General features: G+C 41.7%; 1 protein-coding gene across 2 annotated transcripts in view; it reads right to left on the bottom strand.

Moving 5' to 3' along the window:
- LOC122806915 (inositol hexakisphosphate and diphosphoinositol-pentakisphosphate kinase 2-like) overlaps positions 1–27,485 on the bottom strand; it is a 1,544,141-nt gene that overhangs the window by 494,175 nt on the left and 1,022,481 nt on the right. For both annotated transcript variants that reach the window (XM_044077730.1, XM_044077729.1), the window contains one exon: positions 22,397–22,504. In XM_044077730.1, coding sequence (XP_043933665.1) covers positions 22,397–22,504 — 108 coding nt within the window. The remainder of the gene's footprint in view (positions 1–22,396; positions 22,505–27,485) is intronic.

Genomic DNA, 27,485 nt, shown 5'->3' with positions numbered 1-27,485 from the left:
CGTGTTTCACTGTTGCAGTCATCACATTTGGATAGATTCCCAAAGCTGAGGAAATGAGTGGAGGCAGTCAAGGAAACTCCGGGCTGGCTAGGATACCCTGCAAGACTGCAGAGGCAAACCCTGCCATGGGTTTGGAGAAGAGAGGCAGGTGGCAATGCTTGGTAAAAGTGTGAACAGATGTCCAGGTGGCAGCCTCACAGATGTCCCTGGTGGGGACTCATTTTAGGAAAGCTGCCCTGGTGGAGTGTGTCCTGACACCCTTGGAGGAAGGCTTTCCATGCTGTTTGTAGCAGAAATGGATGCAGTGTGCTATCCATTTGGAAATGGTTTGCTTAGAGATGGCTTTGCCTTCTGCCCCTGTATCAAAGCTAACCAGCAATTGATCAGACTTTTTGAAGGATTTAGTCCTGTCCAGATAGAATCTGAGCTGTCTGTGTACATCTAGAGTGTGAAGAATCCTTTCCCCCTTGTTTTGGGGATTAGAAAAGAAGGTGGGCAGATGAATGGATTGGTTAACAGCCACAGTGGACACCACCTTGGACATGAAGGATGGGTTCGTTCTGAGGAATACCCTGTCTGCATGGAAGATGATGAAGCGTTCCACAGCCATGAGTGCTTGCAGCTCAGAGACTCTTCTGGCTGAAGTGATGGCCAGAAGGAAAGCTGTCTTCCAGGAGATAAATTTTAGCTCTGCTGAAGAAGCTGGTTCAAAAGGGGGCAGGGTGAGCTTTTCCAAGACAAAATTAAGGTCCCAAGCTGGCGTTGGTGCCCTTCTGGGGGGGCCTCAAGTTGCTAGCCCCTCTGAGGAACTGTTTGATCAAAGGGTGTGAGAAAAGGGGATGCTCAGTGGCACAAAGAGCAGAAATAGCAGAGGCATGCATTTGTATAGAGAAGAAAGAGAGACCACCACGTAGTAGGTCCGCTAAGTAATCCAGAATGAGAGGGATGTAGGGCTGTGCCGTATTTGCTCCCTTAGTCTGGATCCAGGTGCAGAACCTTTTCCATTTATCTGCATACGACTTTCTGGTACTAGGATGTCTGGCTTCATGGATAACATCCAGAACCTGTTTACTTAGAATGGCAGATTAGTTGGGGGTTATGGAATAAGCCAAGCTGCCAAACTGAATGCCTGCAGTTTGGGATGCATGAATTCCCTTTCCCTCTGGGTCAGGAGGTTTGGAATCTGCCATGGAGGCAGCAGAGGCAGGCTGCACAGCAAAGAGTACCAGTGTTGTCAGGACCAGTCTGGAGCTATAAGAATGGTCCTTGGTTTTTCCTCCCTTATTTTGAGCAGTACTCTGGAGATGAGAGGTAGGGGAGGAAAGGCATAGACTGATAGACTGACCCAGGGGAAGGACTGGGCATCCACTTTCCAAGCCATGCAGTGATGCTCCCCAGTGCAGAATTTTCTGAGCTGATGGTTGGCATGGGAGGCAAAGAGTTCGACTTTTGGTGTTCCCCATTTCTGAGTGATTAAGGTGAAGGTACTTCTGTTGAGTTGCCACTCATGTGGGTCCAGAAGGTTTCTGCTTAATTGGTCTGCCAGAGAGTTGAGAGAGCCTAGTAGGAATTGTGCTAACAGGTGTAGTTGCATGGAAGAGGCTGTGAGCCAAAGGGTCATGGCCAGCCTGCATAGAGGGTAGAAGTGAGTCCCTCCTTGCTTGTTGATGTACCACATCACAGTGGTGTTGTCTGTTTTGATCAGGAGAAGGGGTATGAAAGTTATCAAGGGGTGCTGCACAGCCATCATCTCTTTTTGATTGACGTGCAGAGGGATTTCTCGAGGGTTCCATTGGCCCTGTATGTATGCACCTGCCGTCCAGGTGTGCACCCCAAACATAGTTTGGTACATCTGTAGTGAGGGTCTGGGTGGCGGGGGGTGGGGACAAGGGCAATCCCTTGTTGTGGGAGCATGCTGTTGCCCACCAAAGAAATTCCTTTCTGAAGCAAGGACTTATAGGTAGAAAAATTAAGTAAATTTTTATCTGCACTTTTTTCAAATAATACACAATTTAAATTAATTTGTTTGTGTTGCATTGAGCAATATCTAGCTGGAAGTTGTGACTCTGTTTTTTCAGTAGGTCTCTGTTTTTGTTTTGGTGTTAATCTTGGTGGCTTTGAAACTGCCCGCCCCTCTTGTAAATTTGCACTTAGATACTCCTCCTGGGCCCATCTCATTTGCTCACTCAAAAAAAAAAAAAAAATGTATCTGCTTTTACTGTATTTGTGTTTCTTCCTACTTTATTTTGCTTTTGCGTCATCTTAAAAGTAATCAATTGTATTTATTACTGCTTGGTGTAACTCATTCTAAGCCTTTTAGTTTAAGCACTTGGGCTTCAGACCAGTTGTTTTACATTAAGAAGGTTTGTGGTCTGCACTGTAGTGGCAGAACAAGTAGCTTACATCCTTCTAAGTTGGGAACTGCTGATTGAGGGCTCAGTGTCTGTTATTCTAAAAGTGTATTAATTCTGTTTTAAGCACTTGAGTTTCAGGCCAGTTATTTTACATTAAGAGGGTTTGTGGTCTGCACTCTTGTCGGAGGAGAGGCTGGACTCTGCCCTTCTGAGCTGGGAATTTCTGGTTAAAGGCTTATAGTGCCTGCATATTTGAACTGCTTCTTACTGAAATTAGTACACCTTGTTTGCTGTAGCATAGTCTAGATCCAGGCCTGCTGAATCTAGCTTTGTTTGTATAACTTGAGCACTAATCCAGGCATTCTTTAAAGTATTCAATTGTATTTATTACTGATTGGTAGGAACTTGATTAAAGTGTAGCTATTACTCTAAGTCTTTTGGATGAAGCACTTGGGCTTCAGACCAGTTGTTTTACATTAGGAAGGTTTGTGGCCTGCACTGTGGTGGCAGGACAGGTAGCTTGCATCCTTCTAAGTTGGGAACTGCTGATTGAGGGCTCAGTGTCTGTTATTCTAAAAGTGTATTAGTTCTGGTTTAAACACCTGGGCTTCAGGCCAGTTACTTTATATTAAGAAGGTTCATGGTCTGCACTCTTGTGGGAGGAGAGGCTGGACTCTGCCCTTCTGAGCTGGGAATTTCTGGTTAAAGGCTTACAGTGCCTGCATATTTGAACTGTTTCTTACTGAAATTGGTACACCTTGTTTGCTGCAGCATAGACTAGATCCAGGCCTGCTGAATCTAGCTTTGTTTGTATGCTTGTTGTTTGTTTGCTTGTTATTTCCCTGAAATGCTAATTCCACCTAAAACACAGCTTTTCAGCGCTTCTGTGGATCCCTAGTGATATCTGCATTGCTTACTGTACTTATTTCCTTGTTTCACTTGAAAGAAAGTTACTGTTTGTCATTTTTGCATTTAAGTTACCTGTAATACATTGCATTTAAGTTACCTGGCACTTGCTCACTAAAGCAATTATATAAGTCAGCACTAAAAAATTAAAAGCACTACACCCTCACAAACTCCCCTTGAGTACCTTGTTCCCCATTGGCCCTTTTTTTCAATTATAAAGGAATTCCCAATACTATTCTAGCATGTCCAAAGGTCAGTTGTCAATCTCCTCTCCGGTCCAGCTGGTGAATCTGGGAATCTTGAGGCAATGTTACAACTGCCTCATGTACACAGACAACCCTCTCCTCCTCCCAACAAATTCCAACACGTGAGAGATGCAACCATATAGCCAAACTGGAGGCTAAGCTCTCTCAACTCAGTACTGGCGTAACCAGTCAGGAGGAGAAGGAAACCACACTCACTACAATTCCAGTCTCAGATAGACCTACCACGACAGCAAACCAAACACATAAACACACAAAAACATACTCGGAGACTCTAAATAAAAATCTGCCTAAGCAGCAGAGACCTCCAAAGCAGACACATAAGCAACCACTACCCCAAAACAAAACACATGCAACACATAGCTCACAAAGCCAGTGTGCTGAACAGTCACAGCCCTTAAGGCTAAACAACACACCTGATACACTTGTAATAGGTGACTCTATCATCAGGTACACTGACGTCCCGCTCACCAGTCTGAACAAGGAGAAGGTCATGGTGAGCTGCCTGTCGGGCGCTAGGATCCGCCACATAACACAAGCACTAAGGTCACTCCAAGGTAAGTACAAATATGACTCAGTCATTGTCCATGCTGGTGTGAATGACCTGAGATGTACCTCCCTGGACTACATGAAAAGAGACATAGAGGAGCTCTCTGAGCATGTAGCCCAGGCCGGTATGACCCTGACCTTGAGTAGCATCTTACCCTCACCAAGAATGATGCCACAATATGAAGACAAGATGATCAATTTCAACAATTGGCTTAAGTATTGGTGTCATTCAAAGGGGATCCAATGCCTGTCAGCCTGGGATGACATGCTCGACAAGCCACGATGCTTCGCTAGGGACGGCTTGCACCTGTCACCCCTGAGCTTTCAGATATTGGCAAAGGCTCTTGCCACCCCCATAGTGCCTTTTTTAGGCAAGGCTCAAAAGACAAACCCATCTCCATAGGTATCACAAGGGATAAGAAACTAAGAGTAATGCTACTCAATGTCAGAAGTCTAAACCTCAAGATGCACGCACTCAAAACTCTCCTTAACATGGAGAACATCGATATCTGTGCAGTAACAGAAAACTGGTTCAAGGCTCCCGAGAGCACCCCAGCACTACCAGGTTATACCTCATACCATGCTTTTCGGCCCCAACACTTGGACCGAACCACAAAAGGAGGGGGAGTATCAATATTCGTCAAAGATACCCACACCTCCAGGTTGGTGGCACAGCACGAAGCATCAGAGACTATCCATGTGCAACTAACAGTGGGTAAAACTGCCTTCCAGTTTATAGCCTGCTACCCTCCCAAACCCAGGAACCCCACTTGGCCTTCCTGAGAACACTGGAAAATATGAAGGTCTCTCCAAACACCATTATATTGGGCGACTTCAACTACCCAAACATAGACTGGGAGCATTACTCTAGCTCCAACACCCTAGCCCAAAGGTTCCTAGAATTTATAAACTCAAATGCTATGGAACAACTTGTTACCACTCCCACAAGAGGGAAAAACATATTGGACCTGATCATCACCAACATGGGGACTCTATGCTCCAGACCAGAAGTGTATCCCTCACTGGTAAGATCAGACCACAAACTAATCTCACTGGATATTCACATCCGACCCCACCCCCTGCCCAGACAACCACAGTGAAAAACTTCTTTAAAGCAAATTTCCCACTCCTCAAAACCGAGGTGGAATCCTTCAAAGCCCCCTAGCATGTGGAAAATACGGCCCAGACCGCAGAATCCTTTATAAACGCATTCTATGAACACCTTCAGGAATGCATGGATCATGCAATCCCAAATAAAACCAAGACCCAATCCTCCAAAGGCAGACGTCCTGCCTGGTGGACCCCAGTCATAAACAAACTATACAATAGAAGGAGGAAGCTACTACATGACAGAGCAAAATCCCAAAAAGGGAAGGCATCTCAGTATTAGCAAAAAAACTACTGGCACTCATAAAATCGTCTAAGGCCAGCTTCGAGAGAAAAATTGCACAGGACACTAAGGATAACCAAAAGGCTTTCTTTAGTTATGTTAGGAACCTGGGTGGGAATTCCCAGATATGCTCAGAATTAGTCCAAAATGACAAAAAATACACCGAACCCACAGACATTGCCAACATCCTAGCTGACAGGTTCAGCGCAAACTTCTCCCCCCCCCTCCCCACCAAAAGGGCAAATATCTATCCCAGCAGAGTGCTGCCCCCCTGACATCTCAGATGCTCAGGTAAGAGCCGCCCTCTCCAAAGCAAAAAACACAGCATCAGTGGGACCAGACGGTGTCCCGGGCTGTGTCTTACATGAAATCCAAGAAGAGCTAAACCCAAACATAAAACTACTGTTCAATCTCAGCCTTACTACAGGATATGTACCCAAAGAGTGGCGTACAACAACAGTGGTCCTTCTCCACAAAGGTGGTGCCTCAACGGATCCTGGAAACTATCGCCTCAAAAGCCTGACTAGCTTGGTCTGCAAAGCTATGGAAAGGATCATCATGGACCTCATAAATAAAGATATTGGGGACCTACAGACACTGGATCCTACCCAGTTCGGCTTTGTTAAGGGCAGATCCTGCCTCTTAAACCTGGTCAATTTCTTTGAAACAGTCACCAAGGCCATTGACGAGGGGAAGGTGGTCCACACAGCCTACCTGGACCACGCAAAAGCCTTCGATACAATACCCCACTCGGGCATTATAGATAAGCTCACCAGTTTAAATATAAACCCCTATGTCACTAGATGGGTTGCAAACTGGCTCAAGGACAGAACCCACATGGTTAGAATTGCTGGAGCCATGTCAGACTCCAAACCAGTTACAAGTGGCGTCCCACAAGGCTCAGTCCTGGGACATCTCTTGTTCGGTATATATTTCTCGGAGGTACAGGCCAACATGGAAGGACTGTGGCTGACCAAGTTCGCAGATGACTGCAAACTGGGTGCCATAATCGACTCTCCAGCCGACACAAGCATCCTCCAAAAGGGCCTCATAGAAACAGACAACTGGTGCCAGAGCCATGGCCTCAAGCCAAACACCAAAAAGTGTATAGTCATCCCCTTTGGCAAAAACAAAGTGCCCACAAATTACCACATAGGTGGTAATCCATTAAGTACGGAAAAAGTAATTAGGGACCTGGGGACCCAAGTTGATAGCAACCTCTCATTTGACAACTACGTGGCCAAAGTGGTTAGAAAAACATTTTATATAGCCCACCTAATCATGAAGGGATTCACATCTAGATCAGGGGAGGTCATCGTGCCTCTTTACTCATCCCTCATCAGGCCCATAATTGAGTACAATGCCCCTTTTGGGATGTAACTTACCAGACACCTGCAGCAACTGGAAAGACCCCAAAAGTACCTCACCAAGAGGATCAAAGGGCTCAAACAGATGCCATATGCTGCCCGGTTAAAGAAACTCCAGCTCTACTCAGTGGCATACCGCCTGCTCAGAGGCGATCTGTGCCTGATGTATAAAGCCATGTCCAACCCAGAATTAATGGACATGCTGCACCTCAGAAAATCCAAATCCCACCGAGCCACGCTCGAGAGACTTGAACCTCAGCACTGAAATAAATAGGACATGCTGGAGGGACAGATTCATAACCCAGAGGCTCCCTTCACTCTGGAATAAAATCCCAGTCCAGGTTAGGCAGAGTCCCTCATTGACTCTCTTCAAGAGGAATCTTGATGAGTGGATGGGAGATCATAGGTTTACCCCGGGTATCACTTCTGTGTCACTGTTAGACAGAGGCACAGTATACTAACCTCGAAAAAGGGCATAGCAAAATTAATTTAAAATGGGTGGCAAAAACCAAACACACTCTGGCTAGGCTTATAAATGCCCTAGGGCAGATAGCCTAGTATGAACCTATGAACAGTTTCCAGGTATTGAGAGTGTTGACACCAAAGGCTCTTTAGGTACCACTGAAGTTTCCTCATATGCAGTCCGGCACACGGAATGAGTAGTATGCAAGATGCCATGAACCAGAGCTTGCAGGATCTTCATTGCAGATAGTTGGGATCTGGTGGCTAGTTGAGAACAGAAGGCTGTCAGGAAAATTTGTTTCTCTGGTGTAAAGAATGCCATCTGGGATGCTGTGTCCAGACTTGCTCCCAGGAAGATTATCCTTTGGGTAGGCATCTGTTTGGATTTCTTTTCATTGGTTGTGTATCCTAGAGAGGTTAGTATTGTCTTTACAAAGGCCAGGTGCTTGAGCAGTTTTTCCTGGCTGTCTGCCTGAATAAGGCAGTTGTCTAAGTATGGGTAAATCTGAATTTTTCTTTGTCTGCAAAAGGCAATGGCCGGAGCCAGACATTTTGTAATAACTCTGGGAGCAGTAGATAAGCCAAAGAGAAGTCCAGAGAACTGAAAGTGTTGAGATCCTGCCCTAAAGAAGAGATATTTCCTGCACGATTCCCTGACATAAATGTGAAGGTAGGCCTCTTTTAGATCTAGGGTGGCTAGCCAGGCGTCCTTGGAGAGCATGGGTAGCAGCTGCTGGAGGGTGAGCATTCTGAATTTTGGGATTAACAGGTAGGTGTTTAGAATGGATAGATCGAGGATGGGGCACCAGGTGCCCTCTTTTCTGGGCACCAGAAAAAGTCTGGAGTAGAAGCCTTGGCCTATCTGTTCTGCAGGAACGTGCTGTACTGCTCTCATAGAGAGAAGGGCAAGAATTTGCTTTTGAGCCTCTGCCCACTGATTTGGTGGTGGATCTGGGAACCCTTTTGAGGTTGGAAGGGTGTGGAAGGAGAATTTGTAATCCCTGAGATACAATGTTCAGAACCCATTAGTCCTTGGTTATGGTGGACCAGGTGCTTGAGTGAAATGAGAGTTTTCCTCCTGGGGGTAAATGAAGGTGGGCAGAGGGGGGGGAGTTGGAGGAGGTGAGTCATTGTGAGTTCTTAACATAAGGGGGTGGCTTAGAACTCCCTGGTTTTGAAGTGGAGGTAGTCCACTGCATAGATCTCTGCATTCCCTGTGGCTGCTGTCTGGGGAGGGGGGGGTCTGTTTCCACAGGGCCTAGGCTGGGCTGGCTTAATCGGAGCAGGAAAGGACCAGTGCTTGGAGGGACAATACCTGCTGAACCTCGGGGGGCTGGACTTATTAGAAATCCTTAACTGTTTGTATAGATTTTGATTTTTCTTCCATCTTTTTTAAGACCTCTTCTGCCTTAGTGCCAAATAAGTTATCTTTGTGCAAGGGGACATCCAACAATTTAGATTTGACATGGTCTGGCAGGGGTTGTTCCTTAAGTCATACATGTCTTCTAATGATGGATCCAGTGACTGCTGCCCTGCAAGAAGCTTCTAGGGTGTCAAAACCACAGTGCAAAGTGTGTTTAGTTACTTGGCTTGCAAAATGCATTAAGTCTTGTAAATCTTTAGATTCTGCCCAAGCAGGAAGGGAAGACATTTTTTGTTTAAGAAGTTCCAGGGTATGTTGCTGAAATTTTAGCATACAAAAATGACAATTTAGTGCCCTGATTGCAAGAGTAGCTGAGGTGTATACTTTTTTACCCCATCTGTCTAATGCTCTGGAATCCCTGTCTGAGGGTGTGGGATTCTTATCAGAAGTTGCTTTAATCCCTTTTGACCCTTGAGAAATGACCTCAAGGTCAGCTGTTGGATTTTTAAAAAGATATTTGTGTGAGTCAGGGACTCTGTAGTACCTGTCTGGTTTTCTGGGAGCAGGAGGTAGGGTGTCAGGAGTCGAGCTAGATTCAAGGAAAACATCAGCCACAACATCCAGGACTGAGGGGATGGCCAACAGTCTGTGTTGTGGAAGATCTAAGAATTCCTTGAGTCTCTTTTTAGATTGAGGGTACCCCTGACACTCCCACTGGAAATGCTCCCTTAAAGTATGCAGGGTTTCCCCAAATGAAAAATCCTCTGGGGGAGAGGCTGAAGGAATGGAGTCCTTTGCATCAGAATCCTCTTAAGTGGAGGGGGGTTGCATGTCCTCATAGTCAGATGCATCAGATTCATCTGACTCTTGTTCAGACAAAACTACAGGGGACATATCTCTTTTTATTTCTGAGGGGGTAGTTTGGCTTCCCCTGATCAGCATGATAAAGTCTTCCGCCATTTTAAACATTTGAGACTGAGGCAAGGTAGCAGGCGCCTGAGAGTGGGTCATCAGTTTCTTGTGTGTGGCTTGAACCCTGGGCCTAAGAAGCTTGGTCGTTTTTGAAAGAATGGTAGTTGCGAAAGAAGACGTTGGTTTGTGACGAGATTCCGTAGTGCGAAGCACTTCCTCGGAAGCCGGTGCCTGCTCAGCGGCTCTGGACCCATCCAAGGTAGAGACGACTGCAGGATCCTTAGTTGAAGAAAGGTTTTGGGGCACACTGTACTCCGAAAGGGTTTCAGTAGCGGCCTGTGAATCAACAAAAGCAGGCATCAGGGGCTGCAAAAGCACCTCACTGAGTACCGGAAGACTGACGACTAGCTTAACGGAAGTGTTGTCGGTAGGTTTGGACCTGTGTGGTTTGTCTCTGTCTTTATCTTTACGTTTTTTTGAATGATCTGCTGTCGGATGGCTTACCAAAGCCATACTGGAATTTGAAGACTATAAACGAAAATATTGGGCTACAATAAGGGCCCAACAATGGATAGTTCTGGCATTGAACAAAGCACCAAAGTGACAACGGGGGACGTCTTGGTCTGGGCCTAAACAAGTGATGCAGTAAGAGTGTAAGTCTCTGCGTGGTATTTGCTTTCCACAGGCAATACAATTGTTAACTTTTTCTGACATCGGTTAGTGCAAGAAAAAGGATCCTCAACAGGGTACTTAGCTTTAGAAGACTTCGACTTCAACTTCAATTCGGAGATGAAAACTCAGGTAATGGCCGAACGGAAATCGTGCAAACCGCTTCTGCTTCGGGCTCCACAGCAAGAAAGACTGATGTAATGGCGTTGGCTGCCTTACTTTATACCACTGATGACCTGATGTCAGTCCTCAAGCGACAGCAACCGACGAAGAAATACTAAGCCTCTGGTATTCGGGCCGGCCGAGGGCTACCCTGGCAGGGATAACCCAAATGTGATGACTGCAACAGTGAAACACGAAGAACATCCTTGTTTCACCTCCTTAGACAGCCTGGGATCTCTTCCCTAACTAAAATTTGTGAAACATTGTGTGGTTCTTCTGAAATGATTAGGTGAAGCTCCTCAGCAGTCTGCAAGGCCTCAGGAACCATAAAGGCCTCCAACAGTGTCTTAGTAATGGGCAGCTGAGGAGACGTCTGAAGTACTATGGGTTCTGTAACCTCAGCGGGTATGTCAGAGTCAGAAACATTAGATTGTTGATCAGTTTTAGGCTGATTAAGTTTTTTCTTTGGCAAATGAGAGATGTCCAAGGATGTAAAGTCAATCATCTTAGACTGGGCCAAGTGCTGGGTTTTGAGTAGGGTGATGAGAGTAGGGAGCCTAGGCATAAGGGTTTTCAGAACAAACAAATGACAGATAGAGCAGGTTCTGTGAACATTTTCTGAGCCTAGGTAAAAAAGGCACTTAGTATTCACATCCTTGTATAGAATCTGCATACTGCACACATTTACCCCTCCTAATTGACATCTACAACTTTCAAATAAAAAAATCATAAGGTAAAAAGGAAAGTTTCTAAATGGGGCATTTATCTGGATAAAATGAATGAAGCATTGGCACCAACGACCAAACAGCGAACAATACGACTTCTCAGTCGCTTTATCCATCCCATGAGTGCTAATTATATATTACCCCAAGTAAGAATAACTGGGATCATGCCACAGATAATTTGACAGGACCTGTGCATGGGATAAAGCATTTAGGAGCTGCTTCTGTCCAGCAGTAGTACAGAAGAAGTCCTGGAATAAATTTTCTATTACACAGAGATCCAAGATGCATATAGATAGGAATGAGCTTTGCTTTACATGGATGGGGAGTTTGCACACATGCAAGCAAGCCAATAATATATGCAGTGACATTTTTTAAACATTGGGTTCTGAATGTAATTTTACAAATGGGCGTGACAAAGGATGTAGCTTGGCAGGCACACAAAATATTTAATATTCTTTATATAAAAATACTGAAAATATAAGTTGCAATTTGCCATTCATCAATTTGCACACCTGCATGTTACTAGTAGTTTGCAACAGTTTCACTTTAGAACCACAGCACAGGATTCATTTTGACCCTCTATTGTCATCACAACCTATAGGTCTGTTTGCTCCTGCCTTTTCTGGCATCACTGATACTCATCAAGAAAAGAAAGAGCTATGGATCTCGGATGACATCCAGCAGGGAGCTAAGAGAGTCTCCATTCTTAGCCACCAGCTGTGAAACATGGAGCACTGCCTGCTGCACCATAAACACATGCTTCTACAAACCTGCTACATCTAGACAGAGGGCTTTATACTCCCTGGCACACCATGCTTCTACAAACCTGCTATGTCTAGACAGAGGGCTTTACACTCCCTGGCACACATGCTTCTACAAACCTGCTACGTTTAGACAGAGGGCTTTACAGTCCCTGGCACACATGCGTCTACAAACCTGCTATGTCTAGACAGAGAGCTTTATACTACCTGGCACACATGCTTCTACAAACATGCTACATCTAGACAGAGAGCTTTACACTCCCTGGCACACATGTTTCTACAAACCTGCTACGTCTAGACAGAGGGCTTTACAGTCCCTGGCACACATGCTTCTACAAACCTGCTATGTCTAGACAAAGGACTTTACACTCCTGGCACACATGCTTCTACAAACATGCTATGTCTAAACAGAGGGCTTTACACTCCCTGGCAAGCCTGTATCCTTGACTCCTACTTCAGTGCACACAGGGCATGTCTGTTGCCTGATCTACAGCTGTCATTCCTGTAGTGAAACTGAGAACAATCCTCTTCCTTTAATAACTGAGTTAGGATTGATCACGCATATCTGCCTCCTCCTAGCTGGCACCTCCACTGCCAAGTTTGCTAAATGATCCTGAATCATGTGAGGACATATTAGGGGCACCACCATCTCAAAAGCAAAATCATCATGGTGGCAGTTTTCAACAAATTCACACCAGACTTTTGGCATGTTCGTCTCAGGAACCTACCATATGAATGCATGTGCCATGAGGGCTAAGCTCTTGCTTAGTGGCTGATTTTGCACAACAGTGAAATTATCATTTGAGCAGGACTGTACAATGATAGTGAATTCACTCATGAGATAACATCTTAAAAATGCAATGATGAAAATGTGCTGCAAAACATTAAAAAGTGGACAAGTTATGGGTTACTGTAAGTACTGATATGGAAATTTGACTCAAATGTGTTATATAACTTACATCAATATAACATTTAGTTACCAAAATAAAAAAAAAAATGCTTCTATTTCAAATATGGTAGTGGTCCTACAATTCAAGACATTGTTAATAAATACATCAAAAGATGGCAAGGACAGATCAATGACCTTTCATGGGACTGTTGTACAGAGGCAGCAGAATTAACAATAAACCATTTGTTTCATTTTAGTAATTTAGATGAAAATGACAATTTTGTTCATTTTGGCTAAATGTCGACTGGAGGACTTAGTTTTTATCATAGCCAAGTTCTGAAAGCTAACAGTGTCTGGCTAGGGTCTATATTAGATTACGAACACTTAGGTAAGCGAACGGTGATTAATCGGCCCCATATAAGCGAAAGCTTACAAAACTGAATTGTCAGAACAGCAATTTTTTTCCAAGGGATATATATATATATATATATATATATATATATATATATATATATATATATATATATATATATAAATAATGGATCTACCTGATAACACCGACAACGAAATAACCGACACAACAAAACCGAAAGTTCACATGTCCGACAAACCACAATCCCGACAATCAACAAAACAAATAACTTTCCTGAAAAACTCACACACAACACAAGCACACAAAAAACCTTACAAACCTACACTAAACCTTACATACACAACTATATATGCACTAACCTTAACCCAAACCCTAACCCTAAGGTCCGTCACTATCGCACACTTACCTTACCCGCAACCTAACCCTAACTCACTTAATCCGCTCCTAACCCTTAAGTCTGTCACTATCGCACACTTACCTTACCCGCACCCTAACCCTAACTCACTTAATCCACCCCTAACTCTTAGGTCAGTCACTATCGCACACTTAACTTACCCACACCCTAACCCGAACTCACTTAACCCGCCCCTAAACCTAATGTCCATCACTATCGCATACTTACCTCACCCGCACCTACCCTAACATCCATCACTATCACACACTTACCTTACCCACACCCTGACCCTAACGTCCATCCCTATCACACACTTAACTTAACATGTCGGTGTTCTCAGCGTCAGGATTCTCAACTGTTGTTCTTCTCTGTTGTCGATCTTCCGGTGTCGGTTATCTCGTTGTCGTTCTTCTCAGCTTTCGGCGTAATCAGGTACACACATATATATATATATATATATATATATATATATATAGATATAGATATAGATATAGATATATATATATATATATATTTATATGGGTCTACTTCAGATGATCAAACTTTCAAAAGTTCAACTTTCATATGGCCAAGACCATATGACTGAACTTTTGAAAGTTCAAACATCTAATAAAAAAAAAGTAAAAAAAAAAGAAAATAAAAATACTTGAACAGTTTTAGCAGGGGGGGTGCAAGCCCCCCTGCCCCCCCCCACCCCCTGCTATTTATATATACCAACTCCGAGATCTCACTACAGTGCAGAAAAGGGAAATCTTTCTGTTCCAAGCTGTATGGAGATCTCCATTAAGAACGTTCGAACTTTCAAAAGTTCGATCCTATGGTCTTGGCCATATGAAAGTCGAACTTTTGAAAGTTCAATCATATGAAGGGGACCCATATATATATATATATATATATATATATATATATATATATATATATATATATATGATAGCAGTGGTACAGCAGGCACCTGTACGTATTCTGAACTGCAGGCACATGTACGTATTCTGAACTGGAAAAAGTGATGTAAGGTGAGTGAGGTGATCACTGCAAGGGAGATGTGGGTGTGGAGCACAGAAACATGGGCATGGCCTTCTTGTGTAATACTGCTGTAAACTGTATATGTAGTTTAAATAAAGTGGCAGCTTCATTTATTGACTTTCACTAGCAGAATGTATTCTCATGGTGTTGTGAGACTGGAAACCTAACAATGAATGACTGTATAACCTTTCATTACATTACTTAAAGTGCATTTTGAGAGTTTCTTATTGGAATGTGAAATATACTACTCTCTCAACTAAATAAATAAAGATGCAGCTGATTGAGAATTATTAAACTGAGTTTCAAAACATTAATTTAAGACCATTAAAGCATTCTGTATGTGGTGGGGGGGGGGTGCTTCACCCCTATATTACCATTAACACATATAGATATTAACTCCAAGGTAATTTTACCTTGAAGTAGGAGGAATGGTCTGAGATACCACAGCCTCAGTCTTAGAATATATTCACCCTTTTCATACATTCAGTCTCACTGTTCCAAGGATTGCAGCTGTCATCAAAACATTTAACAGAACTCATGTTAGAAGTGGGGTTTGGGAAAAGTCAATAAATATTTATCTTACAAAAAAAAACATATTTATAGCCCCAGAAGCAGTTGTAGTGGTCCAATAACTACAAACTTCAAAGTGATATATTTTTTATTATCAGTTGCAGACTGTTCTGAATTCTCCAGCACCTTGTCCCTGAATTCATTACAGGGAACACTTATACAACTCCTTATAACATAATGGCATCCATGTATGTCAAATAGATTTGGTTGCAGATCTCAGGCTCAGAGAGTCTTGCCTTTTCTGGAGGAATCACTAAACTAGGTATAAATCCCTGTGTCACAAGATGGGTTGCCAACTGGCTCACTGACAGAACCCACACTGTGAAAGTAGCAGACTCCAAATCTGTCTTCAGACCAGTGACAAGTGGAGTACCACAGGGTTCAGTCCTAGGTCCTCTCCTGTTTGGTATCTACTTCTCGGAAGTACAGGCTAACACAGAAGGTCTTTGGCTAATGAAGTTCGCAGATGACTGCAAACTAGGAGCCCTAATCGAAACTCCTAACAATGTGGGCATCCTACAAAAGGGCCTCACTGAGACAGATGCCTGGTGTCAAAGCCATGGCCTCAAGCTCAATGCCAAAAAGTACATTGTCATCCCCTTTGGTAAAAACACTGTACCCATGAACTACAACATAGGCGGTAGTATACTTAACACCAAAAGTGTGATCAGAGACCTTGGGACACAGGTGGACAGTAGTCTCTCCTTTTATAATCACATCGCCACAGTCATCAGGAAATCCTTCTATGTGGCACACCTCATCACAAAAGGTTTCTCATCCAGAAAAAAAGAGGTCATTGTTCCCCTCTACTCATCACTCATTAGACCCATTATATACAATGCCCCTTTTGGTATGTACCTCACGAGACATCTACAACAACTGGAAAGGTCACAGAAATACCTCACAAAGAAGATTACCAGCCTCAAACAGATGCCCTACGCAGACTGTCTAAAAAAACTCCAGCTTTACTCCATCACATATCGCCTACTAAGAGGCGATCTCTGCCTAACATACAAAGCTATGTCAAACCCAGAGCTGTTGGACATGCTCCACTTAAAGAAGTCCCAATCCCTCCGAGCTACACGCTCTAGGGACCTAAACCTTGTCACCACAATAAACAGAACATGCCGGAGGGACAGATTCCTGTCCCAGATGCTTCCCATACTCTGGAATAAACTACCTATCTATATCAAACAAAGCTCCTCATCAGTACTCTTCAAGAAAAATCTTGATGATTGGATGGGAAATACGAAATTCACCCCGGGGATCACTTCTGTGGCTCTGCTCGACAGTGGCACAGGAAAATAATTTTTTTGGGTGGCAAAAGCCAGGGTACCTTTTTGGCTGGGCTTGTATAGGCCCAAGGGCTGATAGCCTAATATCTACCTATGAACCTATGAACTTATGATTCAAGGTTTCTTCTCCTCAAGATGCCTGTTAAGGTCAGCTCTAGACACAAACACTTAGGCCTTTGTTGACAACCAGGATGTACCCCCTCAGGTTGGTTGTTGGGGATTCTTCTTTTTTCTGTCCTTGCTATCAGTTGATAAATGGTAGGAACCCAATCCTTGTTAGTCAATAGAATCTGGCTGACTTGCAAACAGATGAAGGCTGTTTTAGGGATAAGTTTTCAAGGTGGATATTTTCAATAACATCTGGCTTCTGTATATCCTCCCTTCTCTTATTTAGCAAGTTACAGATGGGATTATATACAAGATTGCTGCTGATCCCTGTACCAACTGCCATCCAAGCATACCACATTCTGACAGGAGATGTATACCTCAGGCTTCTGGTGCCATCCACCATGCATGTCTTGATTAAACTGCTAGCATCTTTGTCAATTCATGGCCTGTGCCTCTGTCAAGAAATACAGGGAGAGTGAAGGCTCTGGTTTGTGATCTGAGGAAAGCAGGAATATATAGAAGGTTTCAAGGGTACAAACAATGAGCATAAGAACTTTTCAGTATGTATGTTATTTATTTATTTATTTATTTTACATTTGTTAACCGGGATAGTCCATCTAGATACATGTCCATTTTCAGTGGAGGCCCAGAGAGAAAAGCTCCAAAGAGACAATTTACAAGACATACAAACAATGCTTAAAAACATATTTCAACTAGGCCCACTAAGAATATCTAGTTGAGAATACATATTCAGTGTCATGCTATAGATAGGTACATTTATCAGTAGATTTATAAACAACAATAAAGCAAGCAAACTAACACAAATATACTATAATTCTTTTATTGTGGTGTGCAAGTTTATGCAGTTGAGTCAAAAGATTATTTATTAAGGCAAGAGTTGCATTAGTACAGGAGTGGAACTGGAGTTAGTCTGGTGTGGAGCAGGAACAAAGTCATTTGTTGTTTAGGTGACTTTTGACAGACCTTTTAAATTTAGGTAGGGAAGATTCAAGGGTTATAGATGCAGGCAGGGAGTTCCAGATTTTGGACATGTAAGAAGAGTAGAGAGAGTCACCAGCATGGTTGTGGGTTCTAGTAACTGTTAACAGTAACTTGTCTGTGGAGCGGAGTTGCCTAGGACAGGAGTACTGTTGGATTATGTTACTTAGTGAAGGTGTTTTATGTGGTTGGGAGAGCAGCTCATGAGTGATAATTTGATTATAGATTAGTAAATTTGGCAGTTCAAGCCAGCCCAATTCCTTTAGGTTGTGACAGTGATGGGTTCTGAAAGAGCTGTTATTAGCAAATTTGGCTATCTGATTGTAGCAGGAGGTCATTTTGTTGGTTTCTGTTTTGGATAGATTGGTCAAGATTGGAGATGCATACAGTAGTGTTGAGAGAAGGTGGGTATGAGCCATTGTGGATCTAGTGTTATGGGTCAGGAAGGATTTGTGTTTGTAAAGACTACCTAGCTTTTTGTTTGTATTTTTAATAGCTAGGTTAATGTGTATATCAAATTTTAACTTATCAATGGTAATTCTGAGTAGTTTTGTGTGGGATTTAGGTGAAATAGGGGTACCATTTTTAAAGTGAATGGTGAAGGAGGAGATAGGAGTGGTAATTTGTGAGGGATGAAATAGCAGAAGCTTGTTTTTTGGGGGGTTAAGTATGAGGCCATTCTCAATAAGCCCGTTTTTAACTGAGTAGAAGTTATCCTGGGTTTTATTGTGTAGATTAACTGAGTAGACGTTATCCTGGGTTTTATTGTGTAGATCTGCCAGGGTAGGGGCACTACATATTACAGTTGAATCATCTGCGTATTGGATAAGGCTAGAACTATTTGCCGCTGAGTGGAGATTATTTGTAAAAACCGAGAACAGCAAGGGGCCCAGTATAGATCCCTGAGGTACCCCAAGTGTGACAGGTAAGAGTGGAGACAGGTTATTGTGCCATAGTACTGCTTGTTGCCTATTGCTGAGGTAGATTTTGACCCAGGAGACTGATTGTTTGTCTAAGCCTAGGTTTACAAGGTGGGAGATGAGTTTATCATGGTTAACCATATCAAATGTTTTTGATAGGTCTGAGAAAAGGGCTGATGAAAGTTTACTGTTGTTCCTGTTGTGGTTTATAATATCTGTGAATGCTAACAGGGCTGTAGTTGTGCTATGACCTGGGTGAAAACTGTGTTGTGTTTGAGATATGAGTTCTTGATTGATAAGGTGGGACATTAACTGATGGTGAATACATTTTTCTAATATTTTAGCTAGTGGGGATAGGATTGCAACTGGTCTGTAGTTTGATAAGTCATAGGAACTTCCCCCTTTGTGAAGGGGTATAATGTAGGCAGTTTTCCAAATCAGGGGTACTGTGGCTTCAGAGATTTATCTGTTTATTAGTATAGAGACTGGTATAGCTATTTCAGCTGCTACCAGTTTTAAGAATTCATTGGGAAGGGAATCAGCTCCTAGTGTTGTTGGTTTTAACTGGGAGAGTAGTTTTCTTATGTAGGAGGTTGGAGTGGGTTGTAGCTTAAAAGTGGGACTGTCACTGGATGTAGGGTGGTCACTTGTTGTATTGACAGTGAGCTGCTTTTGTGCTACGGCAAGTACGGTTTCAATAAAGAATATATTGAATGATTCAGCTATGTTTTCTTTTGTTAGACCTGTAGTTGGGGGGGTGGGGTAATGGCTTTTGCAGGGTGTAGTAACTTGCTTAAACCTAGGGTTATTCATGTGTTGTTTTTGATGGGTAATAAAGTAATTTCATTTATTTTGCATGACTAGTTTCTTGGTGAGATTTCTAATTTGTTGGTATGCTAGTTGTGTTTTGGCGTTTTTGTTGGACCTTCAGGTTGTCCAGCCTCTATTCCTTTCTGTTATTTTTTTGCCTAGTTTCCCTTGTTAACCATGGAACTGTGTTAGCTTTAACTCTTGTAGTTCTTAGGGGGGCATGCCTATTCAGTATTTCTAAGAAGATGGAGTTGAAGTGTTTGGAGGCCTCATTTAGGGGTAGGTAATAGAGTTCAGACCAGTTGTATTGCTTTAGCTCTTGTGTGAAGTTAGTTGGGTTAAAGTGTTTTTTGTTCCTGATTGTTTGAAGTATTGGGGTTTGGGGGTGGTGGAAATTATATTTAAGTAAGAAGGTCGTTTGATGGTCACTTAATGAGTCAGGAAGGGTGCCTGCTAAGTAGGAACAAGGTATTTTATTTAGTAGGATCCAGTCTAATAGTGTTTCTTTATTAGTATTCTTGGCTATTCTATTGGGCTGTTTGATTACTTAAGAGAAGGTTTGCAAGTTGATATGGTTAGTGGGTGCTTGGGAGGAGCATGTGAGCCAGTCTATATTAAAGTCTCCTAATACTATGGTCTCTTGAGGCATGGATAGTGATAGCCACTGAAGTAATGTTTCCATAGTAGGGATATTATTGCCTGGGGGGATATAACCTGTTACTAGGTTGATGTTTTTTTGTTACATATTTTGAGCCTAGTTAAGAGTATTTCTGCATTATCCAAAGGGGGCGTGGATATCTCAAATTTAGTTATGGTCAGAGTATTTTTGTAAAGCAGGGTAATGCCACCGCCCTTTTTCTTTAGTCTATCTTGCCTAAGGATAGTATACCCAGGTGGAAGGATCTCTGTATCCTTGGTAGATGGCTTAAGCCATGTTTCTGTTAAACTGACTAAATCTGGGCAATATTGTGAGATTAGAGTATGAAGCTCATGTGTTTTATTGTTTATGCTCTTAATATTTAATTTTAGGAGGAGTAGACTATTTAATGGCCTGATGTTAATTTGGGTTAGATTGGGAAGATGTTGTGCTTTAGCCAGAGGATTTATATCATAAGGTCCTGGGTTTGGTTGGATATCTCCAGCATTTAGGAGTTGTTGTTGATTGTTTTGCAATAATTTAACTAGTTTTTGTAGTATTGTTAGGTATTTATGGGTTGCTGTTGATTTGGGGTAGGTAGTGATGGGCTTGAGATGGGTACAGCTTATGGCAATAGTGTTGAATAAGGTGGGGTTTATTGTTAGGGAGTAATTGGCTGGGATGGGAGTGATAATGGCAGTGGAACTATGGGTAAGGGGGGAGTTATTTTGTGCAGAGTAGTTGTATGAAGTGATGTGGTATGTACACGCTAAGAAGAGTAGTAGGGTCATGTGCAGGAAGAAAGTCTTCATAGTTAAGGAGAATTAATTGTATGGAGTTTGTAGGAGTGAGTTGAACAGATGTATCAGGGTTGGAAGGGATTGGAGTGGTTGTTGGATCTGCAAGGGGGTGGGAGGGATGTGAATTGGATGTTGGATGATTGGGGAGGGGCTAGAGAAGTATAAATGTAGTTGATGTGGGGGTGGGTGGGAATTGAAGGTAGGGGAGCAGAGTGAGCCCCTTAGGGCAAATGGAACTGACTAGAGCAAATGAGGAGAGTGCAGAAGAAAAAGTATCAGCAATGGTAGCACTATAACTAAGGTAAGTGGGTAGTTAAATGATTACTGTAAGGGAAGAAAAAAAAGCTAGATTAACAAACTGAAAAATGAAGTTTGTGATTTTAGCAAGGGAGGGAGTGGATATATAAGAGTTAAAGGAGGTAGGGAGTAGAAAATAGATAAGAAAAATACCACCAGTTTTGGTACTAAAGCCTCAGGAGATACACTGTAGTACTAGCTAATTTGTTTGTAGGTGCTGCCACCTACTGGTATAAGAAGGATAGCAGTCAGAAGAATTAAATATGACTAGTTTGTAGCAATTGATTTACAGAGTTTAAAGACTTGAGGGGGGAGAGTACTACACGGTCTGTGGTAGGCTGCTGAAAGAACACACACTTGGGAGGGCAGACAAGCACAAATGGATAATAAAAAGTAGCTTAATTGGATAGGTTATAGGTAATTTCATGTGGCTACATGCATTCACAGAAACATTGTATTTGGGAGTCCCCACAGTAGATTGCTTATTAGGTGACCCAGGTTAGCAGGCAAATTCTGGGAGTTTTCTGGGTTTAGACAGGAGGTAGTCCTTTTGAATATACTGGCAGGGAGGGAGCACTCGATGTGGATTACTGAAAACATCAGTAGAACTAGAACTCAGTCTTGTCTGGAACTTCCAAGGATAAAAACACTTCTAAAACAGCAGGGTATTTGGGATAGAGACCTCGTGACAGGGCCTCTTCCAACAACTGTGGCCTTATTCACTGGTCCCAAGAGCCATTTAGATGATCACAAGACAGGAAGTAATACTTTCTCAAACCACTTCAGAGAATGGAGGGCAAAGGCAACTTTCTTAAAAGTGTGAGAACAGCAAAGCACTACTGGGAGTTGCAAGGACTGCTAAACAGTTTATAAACCAACCGGAATCCACAGAATCGAAAAACGGGGTAAGCAAAGAAGCACGCTTTCACAAATGACATGTGTGAGAAGCAGAATACAACAGGGGAGTACATAGGCTGGACATTTGCATTTAGCCTGGCACATGCTGTCATAATATGCATTAGCACGCAGCACATGCGCCTCAGAGGAAAGCAGCAGCAAGAAAGCTTTCACAGATGTGCTGAGATGGCAAAACCAGAAGACATTCCAGTGGTTATCCAGGCTCATCGAGGTAAGATCCTTTGGTACCATGAACTAATGCCCATTTTACTGCTAATACTGCAACTGAAATGTGAACTTAAAAAACTTTTAATTCCTCAGTTCTTCTGGTCTACCATGAAATAACCCTGCCTTAAAGGTTGATTAAAAGATAAGTGCAGCATCTGTGAGATATAAACTGTCTGGGTTACTACATGAATGATGGAAGATTATATGCAAGACATTTACACTAATTATTAATAATTTAACAGTTACAATTTAATGCCTACCCAAACGGCTCACCTTATTGTTATCCTCATACAACATGATAACAATTTGTGTCATGTAATTTAATTCTGGTACAGCACTGAGGTAGTCCATGGCTCTCTTCCATTGCTGGTCTTTTGATTCCTGCAAGATTCAGAAATGTACATTATTAAAACAGATGCATACAAAGTATCCACGTGTCTTGAATATTTGTTTCAATAACTTTGTCTAGTACACATCATAAACATAAAATCCAAAAATTTTAATGGGAAAAGTTTGCTTTTCTGTTACATGCAAAGCCCTTCTGATTCAGAGCATATGTCCACACGGGATCCATACAGATCCCCAACAGCACTTTCTGCCGAAGCAGAAATCTCTAAACACATAACCGAAAGTGCTGTTCACTGAAGCAGCACTTTCAGTTATGTATGCTGGTTGTGCCGGTCGCACTATGGTGCGGTTAAGGGAGAATTCCCTTTTCCCCACTGTAGCGCGACCTCAGAGTGAAAATATAAAAGTAGGGGGGTGTGGGGGGCACAGCCCCCCACATGGGGGGTGCAGGGGAGGCTTGTCCCCTGCATAAAAGAAGATTTATTGTTTTTTTTTTTTTCGAATGGACTTTGACGAAAGCACCTTTTTCGTTGAAAGCGCTTTGGTTAAAGTGCATTCGGTTATTGTGGATTTGGACTATTGAACTTTCGTTCAATAGTCCTAGATCCGTCCACACACCTCCCTTTCCTAGAACTCAGAGATTGCAGAAATTTCAAAGTAACTCATATGCCAAACTTGTCAGACTTCAACTGACGGATTATCATCTATGACAAAAAAAAAAATCTTTTTGTGCTGAACAATACATTTAAAGCACAGACATATGTCCTTACTTATCTAATTTATTTGAATTTTAATATTAGTATTTTTGTACTAAATTTAGTCTGTGTGCACAAATACAAACAATCCCCTCTTTACCTTCACCACTCCATATACTAACTCCAAAAACTGTACATTGGTGAAGAAAAGTCGGAACTTCCTTAACCCCACTGTTTGCCAGAGAAACAGACACACACATAGACAACGACAAACGTATTCTGACTCACAAATCTCATACATGCATTCGCACACAGACATACACATTTCTCCTGTAACCTGTCACACACACACACACACACACACACACACACACACACACACACACACACACACACACACACACACACACACATTTATTCATTCTGTACTAAGAGTAAAAAGTGACACAAAGTTGTACTTTTCGTACTGTTGTCAAATTTGTTTAAATGATATTAAAACAAAAGAAGATAGTAGGGTACTGTCACCAAGTGCCTTGTTCAGTATTCAGATGACTATAACATAAACACTATTTGATATTCAAGTACAATTTTTCAGCAAAAATATGAAAAACCAATCAATTTTCCAATCTTTCAAAATAATCGTGAACATTTTTTTACACAAAAGAAGCTGGTATAAATACACTTGTTCGGCTTCAAGATTATTATAACAGCTAGCATATTTCACTTACAGCGACCTTTAATATTTTTCCTGTAAGTTGGAATAATGGTAAGCAAGAAAACCCCGTTTTATATAAATGTCTTCCTTCTCTCTAATCAACTAGACCCACAAGTCCCAATAACACTTGTATTGCCTCCATCTTGCCTATTCAGATAGTGACCCACATCACCAGAGTGGGGGGGGGGGGCTCCCATTCATGGGAGAGTTTACCTCGTCAGAAGCCCCAGACAGTCCTATGTGACTAGAAGGGAAAGAAGGGTGAGAGTAAGACACCTAAAGAGTTACCATCATTGGTGGGTTCAGGTTTAGTGAACATTACCTATGTGATACTTGAGAATAAACATGCCACTTTTCTGTGAGTAAGAACATGACAAATATGTTAACTACACTTAAGCCTTGTAAAACTTGTAGCAGGCAAACTGAAACAATGTGATTTAATCTGCAATATGCATGATTTTTTCCAGTGGCATAAAAAAATGTGTGAACGTGACATATTTCTATGAACAAGTACATGAACTTGTAAGTGCATACTGCTGGGAATGACAGCAATACGTGATGTAAAAGACTTGCAAACCAGGGACTGTAACTATTTTGCCCTTGGATTATAAGATCTGTGACTATTCCTAGGCCAGGCCAGGAAGGTGAAGAGATACAAAAGTACTACTTAACCAATTCTGCTAAAGAGATAAATAGCAAAGAGCAGAAAAAACATCACTTGTAACAGGTAAACATGAAACTTTGTTTAACTGAATTTGATGTTTCTGTTTGTAAACATTATAAATTACAGTGAGAGAAAGAAGAGCTATCCTGATGCTATGAGAGGTGGACTTCTATGTTGTGTTTGCACTTTTTGCTACAGCCCAAAAAGGTCTTCCCAAAACTGAAGAGAATAGCTGCCCACTCTGAACTGTGCTTTCTTCAAATGTAGCAAGTCGCTTCCTACCGTTACTAGTACACTTAGCTCTGTGAAGACAGTATAAGCATTTACTAAAGATTTTTACATTAAAGAAGATATATATATATATATATATATATATATATTAGAACCATATATATATATATATATATATATATTAAAGAATATACATACACACACATACACACACAGATATATATGTGTATGCATGCATGTATACATATATATATATATATATATATATATATATATATATACATATATAGATATATATATATATATATATATATATATACACATGTATATATATATATATATATATATATATATATATATATATATATATATATATATATATTCATATTCATTTGGTGGGCAGTGGAACAGTACAGTAATCCCTGTCCAACACCTTTTTTTCACAACATAATCCTACAGTCAGATGACTACAGTGCTTGGAAAGTGCATGTGCTTATATGCACATGCTCAGCCACTAGCTACAGCCCATGCATTCTTTGGAAGTCTAGCATTCCTTCATCAGTGCTTCCTTCCTGCTATACCATCCAGTCTCCATAAATTGAAAGTCATACAGAAGACAATACTGCCTCTTCCTTCACCCCCACCACACATGAATGATCTGGTGGCAGTCACTCACTCATCCTTCTCCCTGCTAATCCAGCAACTCCAGTGCTATGGCTGCTAATCTAGCCCTTGTTATCTGAAAACACTTATGGCTGCATCCTTTGGCACGCCAAACGTGGCCAGAAATGTCATGTATTTTGCATTAACTGTTTTCCTATAAATACAATGTTATTACAAAAGTTTTAGAAATCAATAAAAATAGCTTCTAAACAGAAAGAAGATAGGTGAATGGAATATGTGAGGTCCAGGGGATTGTTGTGATTTTTTTTTGTCCTAAAGGTAAGAGGTACTCATATGAACTACTTGTGACTTTACCACTCAAGGGATAATTAGCACAATTCCCATAGTGTGTGTGTGTGTGTGTGTGTGTGTGTGTGTGTGTGTGTGTGTGTGTGTGTGTGTGTGTGTGTGTGTGTTTGTGAAACAAGTTTAAGACTAGTATGCTACTGCCAGAAAATATTTATGAATTTTTTGACTGACTGATTGCATTTGTTTACCAAGACAGCTCAAATGAGCAAGAAAAATCTCCCCCTTTCAGTGGAGGTCTGGGGAGGAAAGCTCCTAAATCAGAACAATTTAAATATTAATCAGAAAATAACATAGTACATAATACAATAAATCAAAAAAATGAACATATTCTGCAATACAGTTTGCAAGTAAACAACTTTATCAGAGTACTTACAGTATAAAATAAACAAGTCCCGAAAGGAGACAGAGGAGAGCTCAGTAAATCAAATCTGAAGGGGAGGGAGAGAATTGGTAAGGAGATGCAGTGTTACTGTGAGGTAATGGGAGAAAAGGCTAGATTAATGTTGGGTAGCAGGAAGTCAGAATGGAAGGAGGTTTACATATTTGAAGAGACCGAAGAGAGGGGTTTAATAAAAAGAAGGGGGAGACTACATAAGGTGTTAGGAAGGAGATAAGTAAGCACATGGAGTGCAAAGATAATAATCTGAGGAGTGAAAGGGGAATGTTAGTCTGAGCAGAAGAATCAAAAGAAAGACTGAAAATAAACTGGAGATGAACTATGACAGACAGAGATAATGAGATTATTCAACAGAGGAATTAGACGAGTAATTTCAGTTTTGTTGGAAGTAGGTAGGCTACGAGTTAGTCTGGAGTGGAGCAGGAACATAGCCTTGTGTCTGAGAAGTACTGCCTCATGTTGCCTAACAGCTACGGTTATGGAGTACATCTGAGACTGTTTAGTTAGCTTTTGTCAGGAATGGTGGTCTGCAGCATATGCCAGCAAATTCAAGCTGCAAGCATAATTTAAGATTTACTTTTGCAGGAGGAGGCTCATCTGCATTCCCAGATGTGGGAGGGTTCACCCTCACATACCCTTACTTAAATATAATAACTCAACAGAAACAAAGGGTCACTGATGGCTGCAGCACTGAGATAATTATGTCTGTAGCACTGCCCTATATCCATGGCCAGGTACAGAGTTAGTATTAGGAAGGACCAAAATGATGGTGGACAACACAAAAGATTCTGTACATTTTACAATGTTGTACAATTAGAAGTCCTGCACAAAACATTCTAGTATTAGCTCATGTAGACAGAATTTACACTTTGCTGAAACTGAAATCAATGACTCCACCCTGCTATAACTACACTTACATGAAACTACATACTGCCGAACCATGGAAAACTGAAAAAGGAAGTATGCTAATGTTTCCGGATCTTATCTTTTCCATGATGTAATGTAATCTCTGAGTTGGTATATAAAATCTGCAGGGGGTGTGTGGGAGGCATAGCCCCCCCATGCAAAAACATCAATAAAGGTAAGATTTTAAGTTTAAATGTTAAAATGTGTAGAGTTTTCTTAGGCTGTGTAATAGTTCGGTTTTCCATGGTTCAGCAGTGTGTAGTTTCGGCAGAGTGGAGTCATTGATTTCAGTTTCGGCAAAGTGTAAATTCGGTCTACAGAAGTAGACTCATATATATATATATATATATATATATATATATATATATATATATATATATATATACACACACACACACACACACACACACACACACACACACACACACTCAGTT

This window comes from Protopterus annectens, chromosome 7.part0 (genome assembly GCF_019279795.1).
Source record: "Protopterus annectens isolate FY-2018-M chromosome 7.part0, PAN1.0, whole genome shotgun sequence".
Classification (NCBI taxonomy): domain Eukaryota; kingdom Metazoa; phylum Chordata; order Ceratodontiformes; family Protopteridae; genus Protopterus; species Protopterus annectens.
The sequence above is the reverse complement of the archived record's forward strand: the minus strand, read 5'-3'. Positions and strand labels throughout refer to the sequence as shown.